The following is a 19007-nucleotide window of genomic DNA, read 5'->3' as shown; positions in this document are numbered from 1 at the left end:
AAAGAGTCGGGACAGCAGTTTTGAAGAATGAATGATTCTTTATTAAGAAATGAACAGATTTGCGCAGGTGTTCGGAATGACATAGAGGAAAATATGCAATTCAGTGATCGAGGTGATGTTTCCCCGCAGACACTGTGGGATTGTCTTAAATTGATAATCTGGGGTAAATTGATCTCCAAAACTGCTGCCTATAAAAAAGAGAGACAGAAGGAACAATTAGATTTAAAAGAGATAATCAAACCTAAAACTCTCTGAGGGTTAGATGAACTTAGAGGGAGAATATGTACTGTGTTCTATGAGGAAATTCAATGTAAGTATGATACAATGCACCAGGAACACTTTGAATGGAGTAATAAGGCTAGCAAGTTGTTAGTTTGGCAAATAAAAAGGCAACAGGCTCAAAATCAAATTTTGAAAATAAGATCAAGGGGGTGGTTTTTTTATATGATAATGAGCAGATTAGGGACAGATTTGTTCCGTTCTAACAGGAATTGTGTACTGCCTACAATTCTGTTTATTTGGAGACTTTGATGCTAGCTTGTATATTAGTGATACTCGAAAACTGGATGGGGAAATTACTGGGCCTGAGATAATTGCAGCTATTGCCTCGCTTGAAATCAATCAGTCTCCGGGATTAGATGGATTTGCTGCTCAGTTCTATAAAAAGTTTCATGATTTATTGCTTCCGCTTCTGTTGAAGCTATACAATTCTTTATTTAACTGATCCTGTCTTACCCAAGTCTATGAATATAGCGGGCATCATGGATAAAGACTCTACTATATGCTCTTCTCTCTCCCTTCTGCATGTGGATTTTAAAATATTGGCCAAAGTCTTAGCTACTTGTTTATCTTGGGTACTGTCAGCTCTGGTGCATTCATATCAGGTGCATTTATACCCGGAAGGCAGGCGACAGATAATATTCGGAAAATTATAAATGTGATTTGGCCAATAAGGGGATAAAAGGGATACCTGCAGGTTTATTAGCGACTGATGCAGATAAAGCTTTTGATTGTGTACATTGGGGATATATGTTTCAAGTTTCGAGGAAAATTGGACTAGGCCCTTATTTTATGAACTGGATTCAAGCTCTGAGTGTATTAAGATAACTGGGAAATACTCTGGGTGTTTGATTTGTGCAGAGGCACAAGACGAGGATGTCCTATCTCGCCGTTGCTGTTCGTGTTAGTGATGGAGCCCTTTGCAGATCGCATACGGCAGGGAAGGGATATTCATGGTATTCAGGTGGCACAGACAATGTTTAAAATGTCTTTGTTTGCCGATGACATCCTTTTTAAGCTAACGAGACTCTCTTTCTCGCTTCTGGTCTTAGATAGGGAATTAGAACTATATGGAAGGGTATCTGGATTTAAAGTAAATATGGGGAAGTCGGACCTTCTTAATCTAAACCTTGATGAGGTTCAAGCACAGCAAATAAAAGATACATTTCCCTTTAAGTGGGCACGGACGAGTGTAAGATACCTTGGGGTTCAAAAAGGGACTGAGTTGGCAGAATTTATTATTTATTTTTAATTTTTATATACCGACATTCTTGTATAATATACAAATCATACCGGTTTACATTAAAACAGGAGATGCAGGAAAAAAGTTACCTTTGTCAAATACATTTAACATTAATAACAATGAAAATTGTTAACAAGGGATAACAACTATGAAAAAAGAGAAAGGTAAACAAAAGTGGAAGAAACATAGAAGTTAAAAAGAAAAAAAAAAAACGAAAAAAGGTAGCACCAAGGGTTGTACGAAGGGGTGCACAAAGGGGAGTGCCCCTTTGTCGCGCCCCTTTGGAGCGCGACGCCAGGTGGAATGGCGCCGTTTACCGGCTCGACGCTGGGCTGGATGACATCACAAGGGGGCGGGTCTCATGTTCACTGTTTTTCTTCTTAGCAATCTCCATTCTCATTTTAATGCTGATTTTTTTCAATTTTTTTGAGCTTTTCTCTTCAGTGAAGCATCTCAAAAGTGCCCGGTGCTGGTGGGCAGCCCCTTCCGCCTCAGTGCCAGGTGGAATGGCACCATTTACCGGCTCGACGCTGGGCTGGATGACATCACAAGGGGGAGGGTCTCATGCTCACTGTTTTTCTTCATAGCGATCTCCATTCACATTTTAAAGCTGAATGATGTGCCCTTAATGGCCAATACAGTTCAGGCTCATACTCCAAGGTCTCATTCTGACTTTTCATGGTTGGGATGTATAGGTAAAGACTATAAGGTCAAAAGTCCAACCAGCAACAAAAAATGAAGTAATACCACACGGGGACCATGAAGCCATTATTAGAAGCTATTTTCTGTGATGCCGACATACTTGCCCCTATATAATTAAAGATTGCTTGTTTTGAACTTCAAAGGACACTAGTGCGCTATTTGTCCTTCCTCTTGGGATGACTTCATGGGATGCATAGCTTCCATGAAAATGAGTATTTTGCCCAGATGGAATTACTTTTTTCAGGTATTAGCTATTTGCAAGGTTATGCAACTATTACAAACAAGCGGTTTTAGCTATATTTGGAAGAGGCAGCCACCGTGAACTGCAAGGAAGGTGCTTTTTCTTAAAAAGGAGTGGGGGAGCTGGTAGTGCCCAGTTTTTGGCAGTACTGTGTAGCGGCTCAGCCTTTGGCACTGGATGCTGAAGAGTTTGCTTAAACAGTGGGTGCTATTGGAACAAGAGAGTCTGCATAAAGATTGTTTACATATTACAGTCTGGGAACCTGCATGTGGCTACGTTTTCTTCTGAAAGTGTGACAGCCACTTGGTATCTCGTTTCATCATTTATATCTGTTCATTGCATTACCCGCTTGTGTAAGAGGCTCTTTTAGGATATGGAAACAGTTCTCTAATACACACAAGTTGGTAGTGCATGGAAACCTTTAGCATCCAATAGTCAGTAGCCTGTGGTGACTTTGCAGTCTGTCCGTTTCCTGTTGAACATTTATCTGCATCACTCGAAGTCTTGTAGATCTGTACATACAATGTTACTGTTCGCAGTTTGCCTGATGGGCTAGTGGTTATTGTAGTACAATGTCCAGCTAAAGCCCTGGGTGTAATTTCTGAGTCCCACTTCTCTATCGTAGACTGGCAAGAAGAAAGAGTGACTCATCGACCTTGGGAAGAGGGCGAGGCTGAGCACTGCTCTTACAGTGACAGCTGTTGGGCATTCAAAGGCCTGCATTGGAGGTAACTCTTAAGCAGATCAATTACTGTGCACGAGACAACATCTGATGAGCTCCAGGTGGGGAGAGGTAAAGGAGGAGAAGTGCGGATTCCTGAAGATTGACTTGTGCCGTGTTTGCTTATTCCTGACACGGTTCGGAGGAATATAACGGGTTTTATGACAAGCCAAACGGAAGTGCCTGTAAGAAAAGGTTTTCTGTTGAGGTGCAGGTCCTTAGAAACATAGAAAAAGACAGCAGAAAAGGACCAAACGGTCCATCCAGTCTGCCCAGTAAGCTTATGGTAGCATCCGCCCCGCCATACAGGTCACTCCCATACTTCGTTTCCCAAACCTTAAAAGTGAGGGGGCCATTGTTGTTTGCTGTCTGAGTCCAATTCCCTTTTACCTCTTGCCATTGAAGCAAAGAGCAATGTTGGAGTTGCATCAGACGCATCAGGCTTATTGATTAAGGATAGTATCCCCCATGCACGCTTTTCTTCATTTCCATCCTCGAGCCTTTAGGGATCCTCAGTGTTTGTCCCATGCCCCTTTGAATTCTTTCACTGTTTTTGTCTTCACCACCTCTTCCAGAAGGGCATTCCAGGCATCCACCACCCTCTCCATGAAGAAACATTTCCTGATGTTGGTTCTGAGTCATCCTCCCTGGAGTTTCATGTTGTGACCCCCTAGTTCTATTTATTTATTTATTTATTTTATTTATTTAACTTTTTTATATACCAACATTCAAGACTGTGGTCCCATCATGCTGGTTCACAAGAAACAGGGGTGTAATTATAAAAAACTTTACCATTTAAACAATAGTGCAGAAAAGCAGTTACATATAACAAGGAAAACAATAACTTGGAATGAGAAGGGAAATGAAGATCAGATAGTTATATATATGTGTGTATGTATATATATATATATATATATATATTATATATGATTTCTTTCCAATGGAAAAGTTTGTCTATTGTGCATCATTAAAACTTTTCAGGTATCTGAAGGTCTGTATCATATCCCCCCTGCACCTCCTCTCCACCAGGTTGTACATATTTAGGTCCTTCAACCTCTCCTAATAAACCTGGTGGCGGGGTCTCCATCAAATGAATTATCTCCCCTCTCTGGACCGCCTCCATCCTGTCTCCATCCCTTTTGAGATACGGCCTCCAGTACTGAACACAATACTCAGGTGAGGCCTCACGAAGGACCTGTACAAGGGGATTATCACCTTTTTCTTATTCCTCTCTCTATGCAGCCCAGCATTATTCTGGCTTTTGCTCTCGCCTTGTCACATTGCTTCGCCATCTTCAGATTGCTAGACACTATCACCCCAAGGTTCCTCTCCTGATCCGTGCACATCAGCCCTCCACCCCCCATCACATACAGCTCTTTCAGATTACCACACTGCGGACCCATGACTCTGCACTTCTTGGCATTGAATCTCAGCTGCCATATCTTCGACCACTGTTCAAGCTTCCTTAAATCACATCTCATTCTATCTACTCCTTCTGGCTTGCCCTCTCTGTTGCAGATCTTAGAATCATCTGCAAATAGACAAACTTTATCTTCCATCCCTTCTGCAATATTGCTCATAAAGATATTGAACAGGATGAGTCCCAACACCGATCCTTGTGGCACTCCATTTAACACCGCTCTCTCTTCAGAGTAGGTTCCATTCACCATCACGCGCTGTCTATCCATCAACCAGTTTGTAATCCACTCCACCACCTTGGCGTTCACTCCCAAGCTTCACATTTTATCCACAAGCCTTCTGTGCGGGACTGTATCAAAAGCTTTGCTGAAATCCAAGTAGATCACATCGAGCACTCTTCCTCGATCCAATTCTTTAGTCACGCAATCTAAAAAATCAGATTTGTCTGACAGGACCTTCCTGTGGTGACTCCATGCTGCCTCGGGTCCATCAATCCACTTATTTGTAGATAGTTCACTCTCCTTTCCTTCAGCAGAGTCTCCATTACTTTTCCCACCACCGAGGTGAGGCTAACCTGCCTGTAGTTTCCAGCCTCTTCTCTGCTCCCACCCTTGTGAAGCAGGACCACCACCGCTCTCCTCCAATCCTGCGGCACCTCTCCTGTTTCTAGAGATCTATTGAACCCACCAGCACACCTCAGCTCCCTCAGTATCCTGGGATGAACCTCATCCGACCCCGTGGCCTTGTCCACTTTCAGTTTTCCTAGCTCTTCCTATACATTCTCTTCTGTAAACAGAGTTTCTTCTACTCCACCCCCATTCACAGTCTTATTAACTAGTGATGGTCCTTCTCCAGGGTCTTCTTTAGTGAACCTCGAACTGAAGTATTTGTTTAATATTTCCGCCATGTCTTTGTCTCTCTTCACACATTGATCCTTGTCACCTTTCAGTTTCACTATACCACTTCGGACCTTTCTCTGATGTATCTGAAAAATGTTTTGTCAACTCTCTTTACTTCTTTGGCAATCCTTTCTTCCGCCTGACTTTTTGCTTTCTTGATTGCTTTCTTTGTCTCCCTCAGTTTCACCAGGTATTCTTCCTTGTGTTCCTCTTTTTGGGATCCTTTATATTTCTTGCAGTGACAGATGTGTGTTATGCCCTTGCTCAGCTTTTGAGCAAGGACAAGGGCGTTCCCTTTTGATCCTAGGCAAGTTTTTTTTTAAGTCCAGGATCATAAAGCTTTTTGAGTATTTTGACCTGCAGCTATGATGCTCATACAAGGTCATGACTGCTAATGCCGTCTTTCGTCTCTGGAGAATAGTAGCCCTCCCTCTAAGAATGGTTTTAATATACTCACAGATTGAATGCATGAATAGGGATGTGTATTCGTTGGGCCATTCGTTTCATGGTGTGCGCGTATTTTATTAATGGGTTACACATGTACTATACATCTGTGAGATACGCATGTACCCATGAAACAAATGGCCCAACGATTGCACATCTTTAATGAATAAGTCAAGGAAAATATGAGAGTGAAACCTCCATGTCTAATGCTCGGGTCCAGTTCCCTAACACTGTAGCAGCTTAGCGCGTGGACACTTCCACTGGCTCGGATTGGTTTACTTTGTGGATGTTGATGATCAGCTTGTGTTTGCTTTGGCACAGATCATGTGTAGACACAGATGTGCTGTGATGAGAGAGCTCCTGAAGCACATCTGGTCCCAGTCGTTTATTTCAGCTCTGTACTGTGTAGATAATCATTCTTTCTGTTTCCACATGTTAGCGTGGGATGTCACTGTTCTTCTTTCTTCTTATTTTTTTAAGAGGTTTTCATTTTCATTTTGATAGATGTCCTTGTGTTAGCATGTTAGAAAGCAGAGAGGTCAACATTCAAAGCCGTTTAGCAGAATAGCTCACAATTATCTGGCTAAATGGCAACATTTGCAATATATCCAGCTAAATTTGGAGCTAGACGAATCTTTTTCCGGCTATAATGTAGCCGGATAAGAAAGAGACGTTCTAGGCCAGGGTAAGGTTATCTGGCGGTCTTAGACTGTTTTCAGCTTCAGACCTATCTTAAGCTGTCATTTAACTGGAAGTATTCAAAAGATATCAGGTTAAGTAGCTTAAAAAAAATTGCTGTGTCCAATTCCCAGCCTTCTCCAAGTGAATATCAAGAGCCCCCTGCTTGCAGAGAATCCGCCCCCACCTCCAAAAGCTACTTTTAAAATGCAAGTATCACTTTAGTAGCAGCTCCCCCCAGCTCTAGAACCAGAGTCCCCAGGGTTCACACGGGTGCTGGGTGCATGGGAGGAGAGAGAGATTGGCATGAAAGTTATCCTTTTCATTTTTAAAGTACCTGTTGCAGGAGTTTGGGGCTTGGTGGCTGGGAATTGAGCCAGGCCTTGAGGGAGAGGGCAGTGTGGCGCGCTGAAGTCTGCCTCTCTGATGAGATCTTGCGGGATAATCCTGGCATACAGACGTATTTTTATCATCATTTTAGCTATATTTTAATACTTTTATAACAAGCAGAAACAATTTTTTTTATGTATTTATATATTTTAGTTTGTTGATTTGATTTGCAAATATCTTAACTGTTATTTGCGCAACTCTGTAAACCGACGTGATATTTTTCAATGAATGCCGGTATACAAAACCCAAATAAATAAACAAAATAGACACGCATTTAAAATGGGCCTGGCTCTTGCTGCCCCTTGAGACTGCGGTGGATTAATTGGTAGAGAAATCTTTATTACCTGTTCATCATTGCCTTCGCAGAGGAAGGAAACTCGTGAACATACTGACGTGCATAGGTTGTAATACGCTTTGTACTGTGTCTATCGAAAGTCGGCTTCGCTCAGCCGCAGGCCACCATGTGCTCTAATTTGTGAGGCCAGCCGCTGCTGCACTCTCACTTTTTTTTTTTTTTTTTTTAAGGAGTCGGGTGACAGTAGCACTTGCTCTTAAAGAAAAACAATTTTTGGAAGGCAGCTGGTAGTTTTCTGACAGCGGTTACCCATCCTCCGAAAGAAAAATAACTCGAAAGACCTGGCTCCAAAAAGCCGAGCATGTGTATGCACCCAGCGCCGGCACCAGCCCTGATTCCAGGTCTGTGCTGTCCTCTGGTTACTTTCCATGTGGTGAACTTTGTGGTGCGTCAGAGCTACGCCTGCTATCGCCCTTCTGTTTGCTTGACCTCCGGCTCGAAGGAAAGACGTGTGAACGATTGGTGAAGTAGATTGGCGGCTCTGCCAGTAAAGGAGGGGTCAGTTGCGTCGTCGTGCCCCTCGACAAGAAATGCCAAAAAAAAAAAAAAAAAGAAACAAACAAATTCCTGCAGGAGCCCTTCGGAGCGGGAGGGCAGGCGCCCTGCAGCTGCTGTACTGCAGCTCGGAAGCAGCGCTTCCTTACTGCCTGGTTTCTGTGGGCCTCAGGCCTGCCCCGCGCACCTCACAGCATTCAGACAGAAAAAAAGAAAACCCAGTGCACCTCAAAGCAAAAACAAATGAAAGAATTAGTGAACAAACAAGAAGCTGTTCAGCTGGCAGAGTCTGGAAGTGACTGAACTGGTTTCCGACCTCGGTCCAGGCATCACAGAGGGAAGTAATCGGAGCCCGCGTTCCCACCTGAGCCACGGGCCCAGCGTAGCCTTGGCAGGGGCGCAGGTCTGTGAGGGTTAAAGGGGGCCAGGGGGACTTGCGTGCTTGACAGGAAGAGCTCCAGAGAACTTCACGCAGGTGTAATAATCTGAGCGGTCCCCGAAAGGTCCCCCGTGTCCTGGGAACTGTGTCTGCGTTTCTTGCACCACAGCCCCCCGAGTGCTGTTGTCCGCGCCGTAGAGCGGGAAACTGTAAAGCAAATGGAATACTTGGGGGGGGTGAGGGTAGATTTAATTATCACCATAGGACTATTCCATTTATTTTTTTTCTTTTTGCGTTTGCGCAGAAAACCTTTCAAGCACCCACGCCCGCCATTGCTGCTGACCTTCTGTGCCATAAAAACCACTTCACAGCTTGGGTGCGGATCGTGCTGATGCCTTGCTGACTGCATTTTAATGTTGTTTCTCAGGGCCGTGTTCTCTAGCAAGGCAGAAGGCTGAGAGGAGCTTCGCAGGTGCCAGTCGTGCGTTCTGTGCCGGATTTAATGTTGTGCAGATGACGCACTCCTGATCACCTCTAATACAGCTGCAATAAGCCTCTGTTCTTCTCTTTTGCAACAACGTGCGTGCAGCGTTCAGAAAGAAGTCATTGTAATCTCCTTTGGATGTAAATCTGCCTGACAAACAACAGTAATACAGTAAAATGCTGAAAGTGAAGGTAGGGACGAGGGAAAAGTTTACCTGCCAAAGAATTGTGCTGCAAGACATCTGAAAGCCGCAGCAGTCTTTGTCAGACCTTTAAAGTGACAGGACTGGATTCGGGTTACCACACTGAGCCGCTCCTGGTTTTACCCCTCTCCCCAGTTGTAGCACTGGTTTCCTGGACCATAGGTTCATGCATGCAACTGGCAGAAAACCAGGAATGGGGACCAACTGGGCAGCAGTGCTGAAGATCCCCGGCTCCTCCTGGCTGATCGCTCAAGAGTGACATCTTAGTGGTCAGATTGAAGGTCTGCGATTGCAGGGTTTGCCAGAGAGCCCTGGTGCAATCCCCACCTTCAGCCCAGGCCTTTCACAGCAGTGAGCAGACCAGGGGTGGAGGGAGAGGAACGAGGATAAAATCCCTGGGTAGTTAGGAATGAAGGTTCACAGCACCAGATTTCAGCTCCGTGTTTGATTGCAGAGCAGAAACTGCCAGGTCAAAAAATAAAATTAAAGCAGGACCAGAACAGCCAATCTTGAAAAAGTGGAATTTGTCGAAGTCCAGCTTGCTGCCAATTTGTCTCAGATTTCATTTTTGTGCAGTTGCACGTTTTAGGGTAACAGCTGCGGACCCTGCCCGCGTGGCTGAGGACCCAGAGTGTGCGTTTCCCATTCCTTCTCCTTGTGTAAACCACCCTTAAATGAAGAGCAAAGCCACTGCCACATTTCCAGGAACACGAGCGCGTGCTAAATAAAACATTTTAACACCTCCTCTCTGACACTCCTTGCTGCCCGAGGCAGGAGGGAGTGCTTTACAATTTCTAAGTTCAGGATCTGTTCTGGAGTGATTATTTTCACGTAGCCTTTCTGTAGGATGCCGATTTGGAATTCTTCACATTCCACTAACATTAGGATAGAAAGGTGCTAGGTCTAGTGCGTATCAGTCAGTGATACGGAAGTCGCACAGAAGACCCGATTCCAACCTAAGTCAGTCACATGGACGTTGGGAGGCCCAGCTACATAAAACACCCTTTATAGCCAAATAGTTAGGTCTGAGTTGGGCCCTGTATGAATTTAACTAATTATTATTTTTGGTAAAGAAGCAACGTGCATTAGCTAACTGCATTCCTACTTGATCGGCTTTGATTGCGTGTTGCTTTTCACAGCAGGCAGGGGTAGGCTGGTGCTGCACACATGAAACAGATCCCAGGACCCAAAAATGCTAGAGTGTAGTAAACTGCTGGAGGACGTGAAGTGTGTGGGGAAAATGCAGCGATAAAACACAGACGGGCCGATGCAGTAAAAACGCGGGAGAGCAGGCGAGCGCACAGGCCACTCTCTTATGCGCGCGATACAGTATTTTAATTTATTAAAATTAGGCCCGGCGGTAAAAAGAGGCGCTAGGGCCACTAGCGCGACCCTAGTGCCTCTTTTTTGACAGGAGCGGCGGCTGTCAGTGGGTTTGACAGCCACGGGTTCGGAAACCGGACGCCGACAAAATTGAGCGTCCGGTTTTCAAGCCGCGAGCTGATTTTTTTTTTTTTTTTTTTTACCCTTCGGGACCTCCGACTTAATATCGCCATGATATTAAGTCGGAGGGTGCACAGAAAAGCAGTTTTTACTGCTTTTCTGTGCACTTCCCCGGTGCCGGCAGAAATTAACACCGACCTTTGGGTAGGCGCTAATTTCTGAAAGTAAAATGTGCGGCTTGGCTGCACATTTTCCTTTCTGTATCGCGCGGGAATAACTAATAGGGCCATCAATATGCATTTGCATGTTGCGGGCGCTATTAGGTTCGGGGGGGTTGGACGTGCGTTTTGGACGCGCTCTTACCCCTTACTGAATAGGGGGTAAAGCTAGCGCGTCCAGATGCCGGCTAACAGTGCGCTCCGTCGGAGGGCACTGTACTGTATGGGCCTGTAAGGAAGGGAGGGGCTGGCACACTCCCGTATCTTTGAGTCACTCAGCCAGTCAGGAGGGCTTTCTGCTAAGGTAAGGAACATGGGTCAGGGAGGAGGACGGGACCTCAAGCAAACATTCTCCCTGTGCTCTTCTATTAGTTTGGCGCCATCCTGTGGTTCACAGTAAACCAGAAAACTGACACTAATTGTGGCATAAGCTTTCCCACATTTTAGGACCTGTAAAGAGCTGGTTATAGCATCTGCCGTTGCAAAGAATCCTGCATCACGGTAGAGCTGGCTCTTATAAAAAAATGTCTAGCTCTGAGGGGCAAATGTCTGTCCCCAGAATGAATTTATAATACTCTTGGGCAGTGTACACTGTTTTTTCTTCATGGAACTTACCATGTCCATATCAGCAGTGAGGTGCATTGTCAGAGTGTGTAAGGGGTCTCAGTACTGGAATAGCAGGGGGTGCTGCAGGGCAGGAGTGAGGTGCATTGGAGGAGCTGTGTGTGAGGGTCTCAGTACTGGAATAGCAGGGGGTGCTGCAGGGCAGGAGTGAGGTGCATTGGCAGAGCTGTGTGTAAGGGGTCTCAGTACTGGAATAGCAGGAGGTGCTGCAGGGCAGGAGTGAGGTGCATTGGAGGAGCTGTGTGTGAGGGTCTCAGTACTGGAATAGCAGGGGGTGCTGCAGGGCAGGAGTGAGGTGCATTGGCAGAGCTGTGTGTAAGGGGTCTCAGTACTGGAATAGCAGGAGGTGCTGCAGGGCAGGAGTGAGGTGCATTGGAGGAGCTGTGTGTGAGGGTCTCAGTACTGGAATAGCAGGGGGTGCTGCAGGGCAGGAGTGAGGTGCATTGGCAGAGCTGTGTGTAAGGGGTCTCAGTACTGGAATAGCAGGAGGTGCTGCAGGGCAGGAGTGAGGTGCATTGGCAGAGCTGTGTGTGGGGGTCTCAGTACTGGAATAGCAGGGGGTGCTGCAGGGCAGGAGTGAGGTGCATTGGCAGAGCTGTGTGTGAGGGTCTCAGTACTGGAATAGCAGGAGGTGCTGCAGGGCAGGAGTGAGGTGCATGGGCAGAGCTGTGTGTGAGGGTCTCAGTACTGGAATAGCAGGGGGTGCTGCAGGGCAGGAGTGAGGAGCATTGGAGGAGCTGTGTGTGAGGGTCTCAGTACTGGAATAGCAGGGGGTACTGCAGGGCAGGAGTGAGGAGCATTGGAGGAGCTGTGTGTGAGGGTCTCAGTACTGGAATAGCAGGGGGTGCTGCAGGGCAGGAGTGAGGTGCACAGGCAGAGCTGTGTGTGAGGGTCTCAGTACTGGAATAGCAGGGGGTGCTGCAGGGCAGGAGTGAGGAGCATTGGCAGAGCTGTGTGTGGGGGTCTCAGTACTGGAATAGCAGGGGGTGCTGCAGGGCAGGAGTGAGGAGCATTGGCAGAGCTGTGTGTGAGGGTCTCAGTACTGGAATAGCAGGGGATGCTGCAGGGCAGGAGTGAGGTGCATTGGCAGAGCTGTTTGTGAGGGTCTCAGTACTGGAATAGCAGGAGGTGCTGCAGGGCAGGAGTGAGGTGCATTGTCAGGTTGTGTAAGGGGTCTCAGTACTGGAATAGCAGGGGGTGCTGCAGGGCAGGAGTGAGGAGCATTGGCAGAGCTGTGTGTGAGGGTCTCAGTACTGGAATAGCAGGGGATGCTGCAGGGCAGGAGTGAGGAGCATTGGCAGAGCTGTGTGTGAGGGTCTCAGTACTGGAATAGCAGGGGATGCTGCAGGGCAGGAGTGAGGTGCATTGGCAGAGCTGTGTGTGAGGGTCTCAGTACTGGAATAGCAGGGGATGCTGCAGGGCAGGAGTGAGGAGCATTGGCAGAGCTGTGTGTGAGGGTCTCAGTACTGGAATAGCAGGGGATGCTGCAGGGCAGGAGTGAGGTGCATTGGCAGAGCTGTGTGTGAGGGTCTCAGTACTGGAATAGCAGGGGGTACTGCAGGGCAGGAGTGAGGAGCATTGGCAGAGCTGTGTGTGAGGGTCTCAGTACTGGAATAGCAGGGGATGCTGCAGGGCAGGAGTGAGGAGCATTGGCAGAGCTGTGTGTGAGGGTCTCAGTACTGGAATAGCAGGGGATGCTGCAGGGCAGGAGTGAGGTGCATTGGCAGAGCTGTGTGTGAGGGTCTCAGTACTGGAATAGCAGGGGGTACTGCAGGGCAGGAGTGAGGAGCATTGGCAGAGCTGTGTGTGAGGGTCTCAGTACTGGAATAGCAGCAGGTGCTGCAGGGCAGGAGTGAGGTGCATAGGCAGAGCTGTGTGTGAGGGTCTCAGTACTGGAATAGCAGGGGGTGCTGCAGGGCAGGAGTGAGGTGCATTGGCAGAGCTGTGTAAGGGGTCTCAGTACTGGAATAGCAGGGGGTGCTGCAGGGCAGGAGTGAGGTGCATTGGCAGAGCTGTGTGTGAGGGTCTCAGTACTGGAATAGCAGGAGGTGCTGCAGGGCAGGAGTGAGGTGCATTGGCAGAGCTGTGTGTGAGGGTCTCAGTACTGGAATAGCAGGGGGTGCTGCAGGGCAGGAGTGAGGTGCATTGGCAGAGCTGTGTGTGAGGGTCTCAGTACTGGAATAGCAGGGGGTGCTGCAGGGCAGGAGTGAGGTGCACAGGCAGAGCTGTGTGTGAGGGTCTCAGTACTGGAATAGCAGGGGGTGCTGCAGGGCAGGAGTGAGGAGCATCGACAGAGCTGTGTGTGAGGGTCTCAGTACTGGAATAGCAGGGGGTGCTGCAGGGCAGGAGTGAGGTGCATTGGCAGAGCTGTGTGTGAGGGTCTCAGTACTGGAATAGCAGGGGGTGCTGCAGGGTAAGAGTGAGGTGCATTGGAAGAGCTGTGTCCAAATTTCAGTACTAAAATAAGATAAATTGATAAAGAGATGGTGCTCACACCATTGGGCACTACTGAACTGTATTGGTCTGTTTTAATATCATTAAAAATCTATAACTTCCCACATGTTTAAGCTTATCTAAGGTGAGAACCCACTTTAGAGCCAATTTGTAGATAAATGCCCTGTACCTGTCCACTTTTAAATAGGATATTTGGTGACAGTCACAGTAGAAGGAAAAAAAGCTGCCTCAGCTTGTAGGGCCTATGACCTTTTCTGCATCTGCCACCTGTACATCTTATTTTGTTTGTTTCAGTAAAAAGCATTTAAAACCCACATTCCAAGCCAGATTTACTTCTGACCTCCAGGACTAGAGCATGTAACACACAAAGCCAAAAATGTAGTACATTAAAGCATTAAGCAGGGACTGAGTGCTGTTTAATGTAAACACGATGGGCACAAGAGAACATTGCACCAGATCACAATAATAAGAGGCATCAGATGGTAGGAGATGCTCTGCTGGGGTCAGTGAGGGAGGGGAGGGGATGGGGAGAGCCTGCAGGGAGGATGTAGCACAATTTAGGGCCAGTTTTCAAATCTCCGTAAACAGATGCAAGATGCAGGTACTCCTAACCATGGATTTTGCACCAGTGGGCAGAAGGAAAATAGGAGCATAGGTTATCTCTGAAAACTGCCCAAGGAAAATAGTATTGGCAGAGAGCTGATCCTAAAACAACACATATAGTTCTGAAAATGCTAAACTGCCTAGGTTTTATGCCTAGCACGCACAGTGTGCAACAATGCATGTGCCTACCTGCATACAAGGTGGGCAGAGTTCAGTTCAGCCCTCCTCCCTCCCCAGGAAGTAATCGGTTAGACAGGATGCCCCTCCATGGTCCTGGTGTGATAAAGTGTGCTAGGCTGGCCCCACAGATCAGTGCGTGGCTCTGTGAGGACCAAGTCAAAATATGTGCGCAGCTTAGCATTCCTCCATGCAAATCCAGTGGTAATCCAGGCATTTCTCCCCCATGTGGGGTGGTGCATAGACTCATCTCAGGTTTTCTTTACCTCCTGGGGCCAGTGTTGGGGTATGGGAGTAAACTCACAACTTCTGCTGCGGGATGCCATACTTGGGATTTTTGCAAAGAAAATGTTTGATGCGGCTTTTCTGTGCCCAGCCATGAGCACAAATTTAATGCTAATCATGGCTTGGAGCACACCTTTTATGCACAGAAACCATATTTATTTTGCTCATCATGGCTTGGAGCACACCTTTTATGCACAGAAACCATATTTATTTTGCTCATCATGGCTTGGAGCACACCTTTTATGCACAGAAACCATATTTATTTTGCTCATCATGGCTTGGAGCACACCTTTTATGCACAGAAACCATATTTATTTTGCTCATCATGGCTTGGAGCACACCTTTTATGCACAGAATCCCTAACATCTTGTTTCCTTGTTTCTGCGTGCACTTCTGGTTTTTGGCACAATTTTAGAGTTATGTACTTTTAGCTTACTGAAGCAGAAGTTAACCTTTTTTTAGCGAGGGTATTTAGAAAAGATGCACTGAAATACCATGCCCGTCTTTTACTTCTTTATCAAAATTTGAGACCACGGTTCAGGCCTCAAGTACAATCCCTTATAGTACAGCTTGTGACATATTATTGTTGCTAATATCCCCTCGCGGCACTGGCGTCGAGGCCTGAAGCCAGGGACTGTCCAGAGATACTCCCCAGCCGGTTCGATCCTCTGCGGAGACCACACATCCAGGACCCAAATCAGCATTAGGAGTAGTCTCTGCAAGCGCCGTTGATCTCCAACTAATTCCGGGGCTGTCCGTCAACAAGTCTACTCCTGTGGGCGACAGACAAAAAGGAGGGGAAAGCATCCTCGGCACACCGGGATTCAATGATGTTTCCTCAGCCAGCACTGTTGGCTTTCACTCTACGTCAAACACAGCAATGGTTCTTTCTCCCGGGCAAATAGTCTGTATTGGTGTAAGAAAACCTTCAATCCGTGGCTGGGAAGGGTCGACTGAGGGAGATGCTTGGATATTCTCCCTCAGTGTAGCCTTTCACTTTGTATGAAGCTTAATGAGGCAAGAAAAAGCGAAGGAAAGACAGAGAGGGTTCGGACCGCGGCCATCTCGGTCTCTGTGTAAAGTTTTTAATTACTTTGAGTTCTATATTTTCTGCCCTACGCAGAGCTTTTTTCATGGTTGATAGGGTGTGAGTGTAAAGAGGCCATGATGTTTCCTCCGAACAGTAGTTTTTTTCAATGGGGCTAATCGGTCTGTACTGTTCAGTAATGCCCAATTCCAGGTCTCAGTCGTGGTCTCAATTGAACCATCAGGAAAACTAGAGATCATGGGAAGTAACTGCTCTTTAAATTGATCAGGGTCAATATGTTTCTGTTTATAGGTAATAGAAGAGCGAGAATTAAGTGAGGAAGAGACTGAATTAATGCCAGTCATGGCAGTGACTAACAAAGGGTCAGACTAGGGAACAGCTGTAGAGATAACATTAGCCAGATTGATGGAGAATTCAGCTGCATTAAGGAAGAGCAGGTCTAGAATGTGTTCTGCTCTAGGAGTCACAGTTGTAATTTGTTGCCAGTTACAGGCTTCCATAGGACTAAGAAATAGCTCACAGGCCCGAGAGGGAGAATCTTGGTCCATGTGTAAATTAAAGTCACCTAAAATTGTCTTCTCGGAACAAGATCATAGTAGAAAAATTCAATGAGTGGGGAGCAGTTATGGGCGAATGCTGAATGCTTTACTAGTAAGAAGCATTCGCTTCAAAGGGGGCGGGCATATCCACCCAGACCTAAGTGAGATTCAGTTCATGTTTGTAAAAGATGGTAAGTGCACGCCGCAGCAGCGTGGACGGGGAAGAGAACAATGTGTGTAATAATCTGAGAGGGACAGCATTAGTTCGGTAATGGTGGGTCACTGCTAGAATTCCATGCCTCAATAACACAAAAACAGTCCGGTTTGTAAGCAAAGTATCCTAAATGATAGCTGCTCTTTTAGGCAGGGAATGAGCATTAATCATCAAAAACAATGAATAACAGTGGAAACAGTTAATAACTTCTTCGGGTGTAATGGAATGTTGGTTCCAGACAGTACAATTTTGGTCAAAGGGGTCCATATCATCCATAGCCAGGAACAGTTGTGATATTCATAATAATAATAATAATCAAATTCCAGGCATTCAACAATCGAAGGGGCGCACAAAGGTGCGTGTCCTGCCAGCGCGGGCCTTCCAGATGACCTTGCAGGGGGGCAAGAGCTGAGGCTGGGACCAGCAGAGCAGCATCCAGGGTCAGGGAAGAGCCGAGATGGAACGGGGTCCAGGCAGCGAGGTGTTCTCGGGCAAGCAAGCAGCTGAGGGTGAGTTCTTGTGTGGAGCAGGACTGTGATCCCTTTAGCACAGCCTCAGTCTCCAGTAAATTGGAGGTGGGGGGAATGTTGGGTATTAAGCGACGGTTGCAACATTTTATAGGAATGTGGAGGTTCATGGGGGTGGGTGGATATTGGATTTTAACCTGCTGTTGGGTGGGGTGGATGTACTATTATAGTATACCCAACATAAGCACTATTTTAGTGCATCTTTGTATGCGCAACACTACATGGGGTTATGTACGAGGTGGTCTCGTCCTGGAAATTTTCTGTTGTACTTGTAGTTGAAGTCATATAAGCAAAAACACAAATGCCAATGTTTGTTTGATTTGTTTATTTATATTCCACTTTTCAGCACTTCAAAGCGGATTATATTCAGGCAAATTAAACATTTGTACCACATCCACATGTCACCCTTTTCATATATAGACCTATATGGCGTCGTAGAAACATAGGAACGTGAAGCCAGAAAAAGATCAAATGCCCTTTCCAGTCTGCCTATTTGCCCAACTCATTCAACTTTACACTCCCTACCACTGCCTCAGAGATCCCTGGTGCTTATCCCCTGCGTTCTTGAAAGTTAATGTTCGTCTCTACCACCTCCATGGGGAGGCTTTTCCATGCATCCACCACCCTCTCCCTCAAGAAATATTTCCTTCTTACATTACTTCTGCATCCAAACCCTTTAACCCTCATTCTAGAGCCTCCTTTCCATTGAAAACCTCAGCTCCTGTGCATGGCACCCTCACAGATCTTTAACTGTCTGTCATAGCTCCCCTGTTTTGCCTTTCCTTTAGAGTGTACATGTTTAGATCTTTAAGTCTATCCCCCTATGCTTTAGAAAGAAGACCGCACACCATTGTAGTAGGCCCCTAGCCAGACTCCGTCCTATTTCTATCCTTCTGAAGGTGGGGTCTCCAGCATTGCAGATGGTATTCCAAGTGAGGTCTCACAAGGGATCTATACAGGGGCAGCGGGGGATTCGCCGCCCAGGAGATACCACGTGGTCTGCCGAGCACGGCTCTGTCACGGCCGCGCTCAGCAGACCACGTGACTAGCGCAACCGGCCCATCACGGGATGCCCGATCCCCCGATAGGCCAATCCGCCTCTAAACAGGGGCAATATCACCTTCCTTTTCCTGCTGTTGATGCGGCCAAGCCTCTTTCTGGCTTTTACCATCGCTTTATGCACCTTTTTGGCCAAAAGATAATCAGATACAATCACCCCACTATTCCTTTGTGCTTAGAAGAATTTCACCTCCAATATTGTACCTCTTCCTTGCATTTTTTTAGCATTAAATTTTAGCTGCCAGCCCATAGACCATTTCTCGAGCTTCACTAGATCCCACGTCATAGTTTCCACTCCTTCCTGGCTGTCATCATGGTACAGATTTTGGTATTGTCAGCAAACACACTTTTCCCAACAACCCTTCTCTTATGTCGCTCAAGCAAATGTTGACAAGAACCGGTCCAAGGGCTGAACACAGAGGCACAGCACTAGCAGCAAGCCCCTCCTCAGAGAAAACTTCATTTACCACCACACTTTATCACCTCCCCTCAGCCCGTTTCTAACCCAGCCGCCTAGGATCCATTCCAAGGGTGCACTATTTATGCAAAACTGTTACTCACTGAAACCCAAGTACGATACAACTAGTGCTCTCCCTTGCTCCAACTCTCTTACCCAGTCAAAGACATTAGCCATTTTTGGCTCTCCATCCAGATCTATCCTGCAGCTGCCAAGCAGTTAGTGCTTTTCTAAACCACTGTAACAGAACAATTACACTATCCCTACCTTTTGTATGTAAAGATTTGCTTCACTTGTTACAAGGGCCTCAGCTGCTACCACTATAGGCCACTGGGTGGTCTCTAGCTCCTACCATTACACTGGACTACTTGCTGTGGGTTAAAAAGAGCTGATGCTCTCCCTGCTAGACCAGTTCATTAAAATATTGT

General features: G+C 46.6%; 1 protein-coding gene and 1 long non-coding RNA gene across 3 annotated transcripts in view; one reads left to right on the top strand and one right to left on the bottom strand.

Moving 5' to 3' along the window:
- Window positions 1–126, top strand: part of LOC115073824 — a 45343-nt gene extending 45217 nt beyond the window's left edge. The window contains exon 6 of the long non-coding RNA XR_003852125.1: window positions 1–126. This is a non-coding gene — a long non-coding RNA (uncharacterized LOC115073824).
- LOC115073820 (complement decay-accelerating factor-like) overlaps window positions 90–19007 on the bottom strand; it is an 83631-nt gene continuing 64713 nt past the window's right edge. The window contains exon 14 of one of the 2 annotated variants that reach the window (XM_029572668.1): window positions 90–188. In XM_029572668.1, coding sequence (XP_029428528.1) covers window positions 146–188 — 43 coding nt within the window. In that variant the 3' untranslated portion in view covers window positions 90–145. The remainder of the gene's footprint in view (window positions 189–19007) is intronic. The other variant, XM_029572685.1, reaches the window with a different exon arrangement.

The sequence above is a fragment of the Rhinatrema bivittatum genome, chromosome 12 (genome assembly GCF_901001135.1).
Source record: "Rhinatrema bivittatum chromosome 12, aRhiBiv1.1, whole genome shotgun sequence".
NCBI lineage: Eukaryota > Metazoa > Chordata > Amphibia > Gymnophiona > Rhinatrematidae > Rhinatrema > Rhinatrema bivittatum.
The sequence above is the reverse complement of the archived record's forward strand: the minus strand, read 5'-3'. Positions and strand labels throughout refer to the sequence as shown.